At 50.8% G+C, this 13,515-nt stretch overlaps 1 protein-coding gene across 7 annotated transcripts in view; it reads right to left on the bottom strand.

The window, feature by feature from the left end:
- Nucleotides 1–13,515, bottom strand: part of zranb3 (zinc finger, RAN-binding domain containing 3) — a 295,756-nt gene that overhangs the window by 49,244 nt on the left and 232,997 nt on the right. For all 7 annotated transcript variants that reach the window (XM_072472336.1, XM_072472330.1, XM_072472319.1 and 4 more), the window contains one exon: nucleotides 95–617. In XM_072472336.1, the coding sequence (XP_072328437.1) occupies nucleotides 95–617 (523 nt within the window). The remainder of the gene's footprint in view (nucleotides 1–94; nucleotides 618–13,515) is intronic.

Genomic DNA, 13,515 nt, shown 5'->3' with positions numbered 1-13,515 from the left:
TGAAGTAACACACATATGTCAACTTGAGGTTTTTTCGAGTAAATACCTTTACAAAACATTTGCGAGTGATGGAAAATTCAAAAAAGGATCTTACCAACATGTCGGAATGTTTCACACATTTCACAGTAAGACAGCAAGGTATCATTGGTATATGTGCACACCTTGCAGTCCCACGATTTTTCAGTCACAGGCAATTTTCTTGAGCTAAGTTGTGCTTTACCCAGGAATTGTCGAGTGCTTTGATTTTTAAATGGGGATGGTGTCTTCCCACCTTTGGACTTTCTCTTGCCTGTACTTACACGATTTTGGACTGGCATGCACAAAGATTTAAATCGTTTTGTCTGTGGTTCAAAGTCAGCTTCTAGTAGTAGTGGCTCATCATTGTATGTTTTGCATTCTTCTTCATTATCATTTTCATCATCATCCCTTGCATTTATTATATTCAGTTTTCCTTGCGGTTGCTGAACTAATTCGGGGGAATCTGGCGATTTCTGCAGCTCATTTATATCAGAAAACTGGCTGGCTGGCAAATCTTGAGGGGCTCTCTTGCGTTTCTCTGTACAGTCATGTTTTGACGAGAAGAAGGAGCGGATGTCATGTTGTTTCTCCTTCTCAAACTAAAAGGAAAGCACAATTCATTGCTTCAAAATAATGACAAATACCTGTTACATCAATTTACCTAGGAAATTAGACATCTATAAACCTTAAACGCCCATTCAACTGGGAGCTCTTAGTATTGCATTAAAACTGCAATAACTCAGACTGCATTTGAAATGTCGATGGACTATTACAGGTGCTTATTAAATTCAACAATTACTGCAAATGTAAATCTTTCTCATCTTTAGTTATTGCTGCAAAAAAAAGACATGTAATTGGTACATTCGTCATGACAACGCCTCTACCAGTCAGGGTCCACTTGCCAACGAATCAGCACACTCTTCTCATACAGTATAAATTGTTATTTTTCCCCATTAGCAGTCTGAATTATTGCAAAGTCTAATGGATGCAAGATGAAAAAAATTTGACATGTCTCTTTTTTCAGCAATACTCAAGTTCTGGATTACCAAACGGCTGCTTTCTAACTGTGTGAAAGCTTTGTTATACATAACGAGCAATGAAAAATAATAATCTTCATTATAGTCACAAGTAGGCTTACATTAACACTGCAATGAAGTTACTGTGAAAATCCCCCAGTCGCCACACTCCGGTGCCTGTTCGGATACACGGAGGAAGAATTCAGAATGTCCAATTCACCTCACACGCATGTCTTAAGAGTCATAGAGCCATAGATATTTACAGCATGGAAACAGGCCCTTCGGCCCAGATTGTCCATGCCGCCTGTCTTTCGAGACATCTTTTTTTTTAACAAATATTTTTATTCAAATCTTTACATATTTTCAATAAACCTCCCCGTTACAGAAAAAAGAAAAACAAAGAACACAGAAATAAACATCTTACAACATCATCACAAATTCCCCCAATATACAAACCCCCCATTAAGCAATCATAAACACAGTAGAAAACACAAAGTACACCCCCCCCATCCCCCGGTTGCTGCTGCTGCTGACCACCTCCTAAAGCCACGCTAGAAAGTCTAAGAACGGTTGCCACCGCCTGAAGAACCCTTGCACAGACCCTCACAAGGCAAATTTTACCCTCTCCAACTTAATGAACCCTGCCATGTTGCTGATCCAGGCTTCCATGCTCGGAGGCCTCGCATCCTTCCACTGTAGCAGAATCCTCCGCCGGGCTACCAGGGACGCAAAGGCCAGAATACCGGCCTCTTTCGCCTCCTGCTCTCCTGGCTCGTCCGATACCCCAAATAGTGCTAACCCCCAGCTCGGCTTAACCCAGGTGTTCACCACCTTAGACACCGTCCTCGCAATACCCCTCCAGAACCCATCCAGTGCCGGGCACGATCAGAACAAATGGGTATGATTTGTTAGGCTTCCCGAGCACCTCTTACACCTGTCTTCCACCCCAAAGAACCTGCTCAACCTCGCCCCTGTGATATGCGCTCTGTGAAGAACCTTAAATTGTATCAGGCTAAGCCTGGCGCAAGAGGAGGAAGAATTAACCCTACCCAGGGCGTCCGCCCACGCTCCCTCGTCTATCTCCTCCCCCAGCTCCTCCTCCCATTTACCCTTTAGCTCCTCCACCGAGTTCTCCTCCTCCTCCTGCATCTCCTGGTAAATCGCCGAGACCCTGCCCTCTCCAACCCACACCCCCGAGAGCACCCTATCCTGGATCCGGAGTGCTGGAAGAAGCGGGAACTCCCTCACCCGCCGTCTTACAAACGCCCTTACCTGCATGTACCTGAAGGCATTTCCGGGGGGAAGCCCGAACTTTTCCTCCAGCGCCCCAAGGCTCGCAAATGTACCATCTAAAAACAGGTCCCCCATCCTTCTAATTCATGTCCTGTGCCAGCTCAGGAACCCTCCATCCATTCTCCCCAGGACAAACTGATGGTTTGTTTTGGGGTGGGGGGGGAGAAACTGAAGTGACATCACAGAAAAGCTGTGAGCTGAGTGGCTGGGTGGGAATCTACACTAAATTAAAAAAATTAAGCATTGGTAACTAATTAAACATAATTACTTAATTATAATTTATAGTGGTATCTAAGCCAGAGATCAGAGAGTACTATATTTAGCTTTCACATTTATAGTAGAAATCTAGGGCTAGGAAACAGATAGTTAACAGTAACTTTATTTATTTAAAAAAAAATTTAAACTTTGAACTTTAATTTGCTAATTAATTGACACAATGTCAGTTAGAGGGGTGCAGTGCTCTGACTGTGAGATGTGGCAGGTCCGGGAGGCTTCCAGCGTCCCGGATGGCTTCATCTGCAGAAAGTGCACCCAACTGGAGCTCCTCACAGACCGCATGGTTCGGTTGGAGTAGCAATTGGATGCACTTAGGAGCATGCAGGTGGCGGAAAGCGTCATAGATAGCAGTTATCTAAATGTGGTCACACCCAAGGTGCAGGCAGAGAAATGGGTGACCACCAGAAAGGGAAGGCAGTCAGTGCAGGAATCCCCTGTGGTTGTCCCCCTCTCGAACAGGTATACCCCTTTGGATACTGTCGGGGGGGATAGCCTATCAGGGGTAAACAGCAGCAGCCAGAGCAGTGGCACCACGGCTGGCTCTGATGTTCAGAAGGGAGGGTCAAAGCGCAGAAGAGCAATAGTCATAGGGGACTCTATAGTCAGGGGCACAGATAGGCGCTCCTGTGGACGTGAAAGAGACTGCAGGATGGTATGTTGTCTCCCTGGTGCCAGGGTCCAGGATGTCTCCGAACGGGTAGAGGGCATCCTAAAGGGGGAGGGCAAACAGGCAGAGGTCGTTGTACACATTGGTACTAACGACATAGGCTGGAAGGGGCATGAGGTCCTGCAGCAGGAGTTCAGGGAGCTAGGCAGAAAGTTAAAAGACAGGACCTCTAGGGTTGTAATCTCGGGATTACTCCCTGTGCCTCGTGCCAGTGAGGCTAGAAATAGGAAGATAGAGCAGCTAAACACGTGGCTAAACAGCTGGTGTAGGAGGGAGGGTTTCTGTTATCTGGACCACTGGGAGCTCTTCCGGGGCAGGTGTGACCTATATAAGAAGGACGGGTTGCATCTAAACTGGAGAGGCATAAATATCCTGGCCGCGAGGTTTGCTAGTGTCACACGGGAGGGTTTAAACTAGTATGGCAGGGGGGTGGGCACGGGAGCAATAGGTCAGAAGGTGAGAGCATTGAGGGAGAACTAGGGAATAGGGACAGTGTGGCTCTGAGGCAGAGCAGACAGGGAGAAGTTGCTGAACTCAGCGGGTTTGGTGGCCTGAAGTGCATATGTTTTAATGCAAGAAGTATTACGGGTAAGGCAGATGAACTTAGAGCTTGGATTAGTACTTGGAACTATGATGTTGTTGCCATTACAGAGACCTGGTTGAGGGAAGGGCAGGATTGGCAGCTAAACGTTTGCAGGATTTAGATGTTTCAGGCGGGATAGAGGGGGATGTAAAAGGGGTGGCGCAGTTGCGCTACTGGTTAGGGAGGATATCACAGCTGTACTGCGGGAGGACACCTCAGAGGGCAGTGAGGCTATATGGGTAGAGATCAGGAATAAGAAGGGTGCAGTCACAATGTTGGGGTTTTACTACAGGCCTCCCAACAGCCAGCGGGAGATAGAGGAGCAGATAGGTAGTCAGATTTTGGAAAAGATTAAAAACAACAGGGTTGTGGTGATGGGAGACTTCAACTTCCCCAATATTGACTGGGACTCACTTAGTGCCAGGGGCTTAGATGGGGCAGAGTTTGTAAGGAGCATCCAGGAGGGCTTCTTAAAACAACATGTAGACAGTCCAACTAGGGAAGGGGCGGTTCTGGACCTGGTATTGGGAAATGAGCCTGGCCAGGTGGTAGAAGTTTCAGTAGGGGAGCATTTCGGGAAGAGTGACCACAATTCAGTAAGTTTTAAAGTGCTGGTGGCAAGGATAAGAGTGGTCCTAGGGTGAATGTGCTAAATTGGGGGAAGGCTAATTATAACAATATTAGGCGGGAACTGAAGAACCTAGATTGGGGGCGGATGTTTGAGGGCAAATCAACATCTGACATGTGGGAGGCTTTCAAGTGTCAGTTGAAAGGAATTCAAGACCGGCATGTTCCTGTGAGGAAGAAGGATAAATACGGCAATTTTCGGGAATATTGGATAACGAGAGATATTGTAGGCCTCATCAAAAAGAAAAAGGAGGCATTTTGTCAGGGCTAAAAGGCTGGGAACAGACGAAGCCTGTGTGGAATATAAGGAAAGTAGGAAGGAACTTAAGCAAGGAGTCAGGAGGGCTAGAAGGGGTCACGAAAAGTCATTGACAAATAGGGGTAAGGAAAATCCCAAGGCTTTTTACACATACATAAAAAGCAAGAGGGTAGCCAGGGAATGGGTTGGCCCACTGAAGGATAGGCAAGGGAATCTATGTCTGGAGCCAGAGGAAATGGGCGAGGTACTAAATGAATACTTTGCATCAGTATTCACCAAAGAGAAGGAATTGGTAGATGTTGAGTCTGGAGAAGGGTGTATAGATAACCTGGGTCACATTGAGATCCAAAAAGACGAGGCGTTGGGCGTCTTAAAAAATATAACGGTAGCTAAGTCCCCAGGGCCTGATGGGATCTACCCCAAAATACTGAAGGAGGTTGGAGAGGAAATTGCTGAGGCTTTGACAGAAATCTTTGGATCCTCACTGTCTTCAGGTGATGTCCCGGAGGACTGGAGAATAGCCAATGTTGTTCCTCTGTTTAAGAAGGGTAGCAAGGATAATCCAGGGAACTACAGGCTGGTGAGCCTTACTTCAGTGGTAGGGAAATTACTGGAGAAAATTCTTCGAGACAGGATCTACTCCCATTTGGAAGCAAATGGACATATTAGTGAGAGGCAGCATGGTTTTGTGAAGGGGAGGTCGTGTCTCACTAACTTGATAGAGTTTTTCGAGGAGGTCACAAAGATGATTGATGCAGGTAGGGCAGTGGATGTTGTCTATATGGACTTCAGTAAGGCCTTTGACAAGGTCCCTCATGGTAGACTAGTACAAAAGTAGAAGTCACACAGGATCAGGGGTGAGCTGGCAAGGTGGATACAGAACTGGCTAGGTCATAGAAGGCAGAGAGTAGCAATGGAAGGATGCTTTTCTAATTGGAGGGCTGTGACCAGTGGTGTTCCGCAGGGATCAGTGCTGGGACCTTTGCTGTTTGTAGTATATATAAATGATTTGGAGGAAAATGTAACTGGTCTGATTAGTAAGTTTGCAGACGACACAAAGGTTAGTGGAATTGCGGATACGATGAGGACTGTCAGAGGATACAGCAGGATTTAGATTGTTTGGAGACTTGGGCAGAGGGTTGGCAGATGGAGTTTAATCTGGACAAATGTGAGGTAATGCATTTTGGAAGGTCTAATGCAAGTAGGGAATATACAGTGAATGGTAGAACCCTCAAGAGTATTGAAAGTCAGAGAGATCTAGGTGTACAGGTCCACAGGTCACTGAAAGGGGCAACACAGGTGGAGAAGGTAGTCAAGAAGGCATACGGCATGCTTGCCTTCATTGGCCAGGGCATTGAGTATAAGAATTGGCAAGTCATGTTGCAGCTGTATAGAACCTTAGTTAGGCCACACTTGGAGTATAGTGTTCAATTCTGGTCGCCACACTACCAGAAGGATGTGGAGGCTTTAGAGAGGGTGCAGAAGAGATTTACCAGAATGTTGTCTGGTATGGAGGGCATTAGGTAATGAGGAGCGGTTGAATAAACTCGGTTTGTTCTCACTGGAACAACGGAGGTTGAGGGGCGACCTGATAGAGATCTACAAAATTATGAGGGGCATAGACAGAGTGGATAGTCAGAGGCTTTTCTCCAGGGTAGCGGGGTCAATGTCAATTACTAGGGGGCATAGGTTTAAGGTGAGAGGGGCAAGGTTTAGAGTAGATGTGCGAGGCAAGTTTTTTTACACAGAGGGTAGTGGGTGCCTGGAACTCGCTACCGGAGGAGGTGGTGGAAGCAGGGACGATAGTGACATTTAAGGGGCATCTTGACAAATACATGAATAGGATGGGAATAGAGGGATACGGACCCAGGAAGTGTAGAAGATTTTAGTTTAGTCGGGCAGCATGGTCGGCACGGGCTTGGAGGGCTGAAGGGCCTGTTTCTGTGCTGTACATTTCTTTGTTTTTTGTTCTTTGTTCTCTCAGATCGGGGACCAAATCAAAGCCTCTACCTCTGCCCTGTGACGCCTCCACTGCCCCCAAATTTTCAAAGTCACCGCCACCACCGGACCCATGGTGTACCTGGTCGGTGGGAGCGGCAGCAGTGCTGTCACCAGCGCTCCCAGACCCGTGCCCACACAGGACACCATCTCCAGCCTCTTCCACGCCACCCCCTCCCCCTCCATTACCCGCTTGCGTATCATCGCCACATTGGCAGACCAGTAATACGCACAAGATTTGGTAACGCTAACCCTCCTCTGTCCCTACTCCGCTCCAGAAACACCCTTCTCACCCTTGGGGTCTTTTTCGCCCACACGAATCCCATGATGCTCCTACTGACCCGCTTAAAAAAGGCCTTAGGGATCAGGATGGAGAGGCACTGGAATATAAAAAGGAACCTCGGGAGCACCGTCATCTTCACCGACTGTACCCTACCCGCCAAGGAGAGTGGCAACATCTTGTTCACGTCATATTAAGCTCAGTAAAGTGGTGACTACAAGTTATTTTACCACCTTTAGATATAGTGTTTTTAAAAAAAACCGGATAATGTCACCATACAATTTAATAGCTGTAAAGTCACTCAGCTGTTACCATAAATTAGATTATAAAGTTCAGAATAAGATTTAGCTTGCCAATATTCACATTTGTAAGCAGCTTAATTTTTGCAATGGGGTGATTAGATCAAGGATGTTTGTAGGCTGCAGTGTTTGGGAAAACAAAATTTAAAATCACAGCATTGACGTCAGTACAATCTGGAAAAACTGGCTCTGTGAAATCTTCATCTTCCACAGAAATCTTTAAATAGCTTGGAAACAGAATGTGTCACATATGTAATTTCTCTTCTTAAGACAGACCTGAATTATATTGTAAAGCTGTCTTAATTTTGTGGAATATTTGACACGATTTATAACTTCTCACTACCTCTTGATGGCACACCTCCTGGCAGACCGCATACATCACCAACCACAACGTGGTAACTGATCAGAGATGCCAAGTTCCAAGTTTCAACCATCCAGGGGAAATTTGGACAACCCTCAAGTGCTCGAGGACAGGCCAGGGGAAAACGTGGTCACTTGCTCCACAAGTGAAACAGCTCAAATTGTGAATGCTCCCATTTACATCAGACCATCGCCCACATACTGAGCTTTTGTCCTGAGCGATCCACTCCTGTCACAAGCAGACCACATAAGCTGTTGAGTGGCTTGTAAACCTCAACATCGAATTATAACTGCTGCCCCAGCCACACTAAATTGTTATGTATTCTTATTTGTGTTTGCTCAGGGCCCCGATGTCAGGTTTGATGCCGCACTGTATCAAGGACAGTCTTCCAAAGTCGATTTTGCCTGGATTGGCAAATTAGATGCCATTCAGTGGGTTCACTGTCCAATTAAGGAGAGTGGACGAGTCCATGAAAACGGAGAGCCATTCTGAGGTCTTCCAGCACGAAAGGAGCTGCTGCCTGCAGGAAAGGGAAACTATCCTGAGGCATCCTCTGAGCACTTTTTAAAAAACGTTTGAAGTATAAATAGTCACAGCTGCTGGAGCACCATTCCACAGAGCATCGGACAGCCACAGCAGGGTCCAGGTAGATGAGAGGAGTTTCACAACCACCGTGGAGTTCTAGCCCACTCAGTTGACCGCCAGGAGCCACTTCCAGAAGTTGCCGTGGTTGCAATGCCATAGATAGCCTGCAGATTGACTGGAAAGCTCCAGTCAGCCTCTGGTCATCGTAACAAGCCACCAGCCCGATCCAACCTTCATACCGGTTTACTTCTATTTGCACGATTAATTAATTCATTTTATTGTGAATAAGGCACAAAGACTTAGCTTTTCTTTTGAACTTTCCTTCTCCCATTCCCATTGTTTTTCACTCTGGCCCTGTTTGATGCTGGCCCTTCATTTCTCTGCCTATGACCTTTATTCCTCTTTCTGTCTTTTGTTTTTGTCTGTGCTTCCCCCTCCTCGGACTCCTTGCATAGGTTCCCATCCCCCTGCCATTTTAGTTCAAACCCTTCCCAACCACTCTAGCAAATACTCCCCCTTGGACATCACCTCCGTCTCAGTCTCGCTTTCGTTTCTCCCCGGCTGCAGACTCAGTCTCACTTTTGCTCCTGCTTTCCTCCCTGGCTCTGTTCTTGGTCTTGCTCATTTTTCTCTCCATGGTTCCACTTGCAGTCTCACTCTTTCTCGCGCTCTTTTTCTCCGTGGCTCGGCTCCAGTCTCGCTCTTTCCCGCGCTCTTGTCTCCTCCTGTTCTAGTTGTGGCCGAATTAGAGCTTTAAAAAGATTACAATTTCTTGTTCAATTAAGAAACATCCTTATGGAGGCTTCCGGTTGCGGCTATGCGGAGCTAAGTCGCACATTCGGCGGCTCCGGCAAAAACTGACTTTTGGGCTCTTTTCAGGGCCCCCAACGGCACCTCTTTGACGTTTCCCGGTGTGGGAAGGAGTTTATAACAGCTCCCCGTCAGTATATGGCTTCTACTAGGAGCGGGGCGACAAAAAAGGTGGTGGTGGACCCGAAGAAGGTGCGATGAAGAACAAAATGGTGGCGGGCGGAGACCAGGCAGCGTGGATGCAGTGGGCGGAGGAGCAGCAGGAGGGTATCCAGCGCTGCTTCAGAGAGATTAAAGCGGACCGCTAGAGCCGATGAAGGCTTCTATTGATAAGCTGCTGGAGACACAGATGGCCCAGGGGGTGGCGATCCGCGAGGCTCGACAAAAGATCTCTGACAATGAGGACGGGATCTAAGGCTTGGCGGTAAAGGTGGAGGCGCTCCACAAGAAATGGCAGGAGCAGTTCGAGGAGATGGAGAATCGGTCGAGGCGGAAGAATCTGCGGATTCTGGACCTCCCGGAGGGGCTGTACGTGGGGGCCTATGTGGTCACCATGTTGAACTCGCTGATGGGAGCGGGGTCCTTCCAGGGGCCACTGGAGCTGGAAGGGGCCCAGAGAGTGCTGGCGAGGAGGCCCAAGGCTAACGAGCCTCCGCGGGCAGTGCTGGTGAGGTTCTATCAGTTCGTCGATCGGGATTGTGTGCTCAGGTGGGCCAAGAAGGAGAGGAGCAGCAGGTGGGAGAACGCGGAGGTTCGAAAATACCAGGACTGGAGTGCGGAGGTGGCGAGGAGGAGGGCCGGGTACAATCGAGCGAAGGCGGTGCTGCACAGGAAGGGGGTGAGGTTTTGCATGTTGCAGCCGGCGCGACTGTGGGTTACCTACAAGGACCGGCACCACTATTTTGAGTCTCCGGAGGAGGCGTGGGCCTTTGTTCAGGCCGAGAAGTTGGACACAGATTGAGGGTCGGGATGGGCGATTGGGGGCTGCGGTTGATATGTTATGTTTATTTTTTGTTCGAAGGGGGGGGCCTTTGCATTGCTCTGGGTTTCTTCTTTCTCTCTGTGTTTTTATCTTTCGGGTCGGTGAGGGAGGTTGGGGCGGGTTGGGCACTGTTTTGGTTGGGTTGGTCGGGGGGGCTCTTGGAGGGGGGGTAGGTAAATGAAACAGGGGTGGTGGACGGCGGTGAGGTGGGGCCCCACGGGGGAGGGGGAGGCCCGAGTCGGGGGTGAGGAGACCGGGCCTGTAAAAGGAGCTGCGTCAGAGGTGGCGGGGCCTGGTAGGTGGAAAACACGGGCTTTTTCCCACGCTGAAGACTGGAGGGGGCGGGGCCGAGGCGGGGAAGCGAGGGTTGTTTCCTGCGCTTAGAATGGAAGGGGGAGGGGGAGAGCCAATGGATGGGGAACAGGAGAGGAGGGTGTGTCACACAATGGGAGGAGTCGAAGGAGAGGCGGGAGTGGCCGGTGTCAGCAGGAGTCAGCTGACTTGCGGAAGTGCAATGGGGGGAGTAAACCAGCTAGGATGGGTCCTAGCCGGGGGGGGGGGGGGATTGAGTTGCTGCTGCTAAAGTCAAGGAGGTGCTGGAGCAAGTGGGGGAGGGGTCGAGACGGGGGTATGCCGCTGTGGGGAACGGGCGCGTGGCTGGCCGAGGAGGGGTCATGGCTAGTCGGCGGGGGAGGGGGGCGGGTAGCCCCCTGATCCGGCTGATAACCTGGAATGTAAGAGGACTGAATGGGCCGGTTAAGCGGGCCCGCATGTTCGCGCGCCTGAAGGGGCTCAAGGCGGATATGGTTATGCTCCAGGAGACACACCTGAAGGTGGCAAACCAGGTAAAACTGAGGAAAGGGTGGGTAGGTCAGGTGTTTCACTCGGGGCTGGATGCCAAAAATCGAGGAGTGGCGATCTTGGTGGGAAAGAAGGTGTCATTCGAGGCGTCGAGCATTGTGGCAGATAATGGCGGTAGGTACGTAATGGTAAGTGGTAAGTTGCAGGGAGAGAGGGTGGTACTGGTCAATGTGTACGCCCCGAACTGGGACGATGCGGGTTTTATGCGGCATATGTTGGGTCGGATCCCAGACTTGGAAGTGGGGGGCCTGATAATGGGGGGAGACTTTAACACGGTGCTGGATCCGGCACTGGATCGCTCCAGGTCTAGGACGGGTAGGAAGCCGGCGACGGCGAGAGTGCTGAGGGGGTTTATGGACCAGATGGGAGGGGTGGACCCTTCGAGATTTGCAAGGCCGGGGGCTAAGGAATTTTAATTCTTCGCACATGTCCATAAGGCTTATTCCCGAATCGACTTTTTGATTTTGAGTAGGGCGCTGATAGCGAGTAGAGGATACTGAGTATTCGGCAAAAGCCATTTCGGACCACGCCCCGCATTGGGTGGACTTGGAGATGGGGGAGGAGAGGGACCAGCGCCCGCTGTGGCGCTTAGCGGTGGGACTGTTGGCGGACGAGGAGGTGAGCGTGCGGGTCCGAGGAAGTACAGAGAGGTACTTGGAGACCAACGACAACGCGGAGGTCCGAGTGGGGATGGTATGGGAGGCTCTGAAGGCGGTGGTGAGGGGAGAGCTGATCTCCATTAGGGCCCACAAGGAGCGGAGGGAGCGGGGGGGAAAGGGAGAGGCTGGTGGGGGAGATGGTGAGGGTAGACAGGAGGTATGCGGAGGAGCCCGAGGAAGGATTGTTGAGGAAGAGGCATAGCCTCCAGGCCGAATTCAACCTGGTGACCACCAGGAAGGTGGAGGTGCAGTGGAGGAAGGCCCAGGGGGCGATTTACGAGTATGGGGAAAAGGCAAGCCGGATGCTGGCGCATCAGCTTCGGAAGCGGGATGCAGCTACGGAGATCGGGGGAGTAAAGGACAGGGGAGGGAGCGTGATGCGGAGTGGGGTTGGCATCAATGGGGTTTACAGGGACTTTTACGAGGAATTGTACCGATCCGAGCCCCCACGGGAGGAGGGAGGGAGGGGCTGTGTCCTGGGCCAATTGAGGTTTCCAAAGGTGGAAGAGGGACTGGTGGCAGAATTGGGGGCCCCGATTGGGCTGGAGGAGCTGATCAAAGGGATAGGAAGCATGCAGGCGGGGAAGGCACCGAGGCCTGACGGTTTCCCGGTCGAATTCTATAAAAAATATATGGACCTGTTGGGCCCGCTGTTAGTCAGGACCTTCAATGAGGCAAGGGAGGGGGGGGGGGCTTTGCCCCCGACAATGTCCCGGGCACTGATCTCCTTGATCCTGAAGCGGGACAAGGATCCCCTGCAATGTGGGTCTTACAGACCGATTTCCTTGCTAAATGTAGATGCCAAGGTGCTGGCGAAGGTCTTAGCCACGAGGATTGAGGACTGTGTGCCGCAGATCATCCATGAAGACCAGGTGGGGTTTGTGAAGGGGAGACAGTTGAACGCGAATGTGCGGAGGCTTTTGAACGTTATCATGATGCCGGCGAGGGAGGGGGAGGCGGAGATAGTGGTGGCGATGGATGCTGAGAAAGCCTTCGATAGGGTAGAGTGGGGGTACCTGTGGGAGGTGCTGAAGAAGTTCGGGTTTGGGGAGGGGTTTGTCAGGTGGGTTAGGCTGTTGTATGAGGTCCCGATGGCGAGTGTGGCCACAAACAGGAGTAGGTCCGAGTACTTTCGGTTGCACCGAGGGACGAGACAGGGGTGTCCCCTGTCCCCCCTGCTCTTCCCACTGGCGATTGAAGCCCTGGCTATGGCCCTGAGGGAGTCAAGGAACTGGAGGGGGTTGGTGCGGGGTGGGGAGGAGCATAGGGTGTCGCTTTATGCGGACGATCTGCTGCTGTATGTGGCGGACCTGGTGGGAGGAATGCCGGAGGTAATGAGGATCCTTAGGGAATTCGGGGACTTTTCGGGGTACAAGCTCAACATGGGGACGAGCAAGCTGTTCGTAGTTCATCCAGGGGACCAGGAGAGGGGGGATTGGCGAGCTCCCACTAAAAAGGGCGGAGAGGAGCTTCAGGTATTTGGGGGTCCAGGTGGCCAGGAGCTGGGGGGCCCTGCATAGGCGTAATTTTACAAGGCTGGTGGAGCAAATGGAGGAGGAGTTCAAGAGGTGGGACGCGTTGCCGCTGTCCCTGGCGGGTAGGGTGCAGTCAATCAATATGATGGCGCTCCCAAGGTTTTTGTTCCTGTTCCAGTGCCTCCCCGTGTTTATTTAGGCCTTTTTTAGGCGGGTTAACAAGAGTATAATGGGGTTTGTGTGGGCGCGAGGGACTCCGAGGGTGAGACGGGTGTTCCTGGAGCGGAGTAGAGATATGGGGGGGGACTGGCGCTGCCCAACCTCTGTGGGTACTACTGGGCCGCCAATGCGACGATGGTGCGCACGTGGGTGATGGAGGGGGAGGCGGCTGCATGGAAGAGGCTGGATACGGCGTCCTGTGTGGGCACGAGTCTGGGGGCGCTGGCAACGGCGCTGCTGCCGCTCC

This window comes from Scyliorhinus torazame, chromosome 2, assembly GCF_047496885.1.
Source record: "Scyliorhinus torazame isolate Kashiwa2021f chromosome 2, sScyTor2.1, whole genome shotgun sequence".
In the NCBI taxonomy this organism is placed as follows: Eukaryota; Metazoa; Chordata; class Chondrichthyes; order Carcharhiniformes; family Scyliorhinidae; genus Scyliorhinus; species Scyliorhinus torazame.
This window is presented reverse-complemented; position numbering and strand designations above follow the sequence as displayed.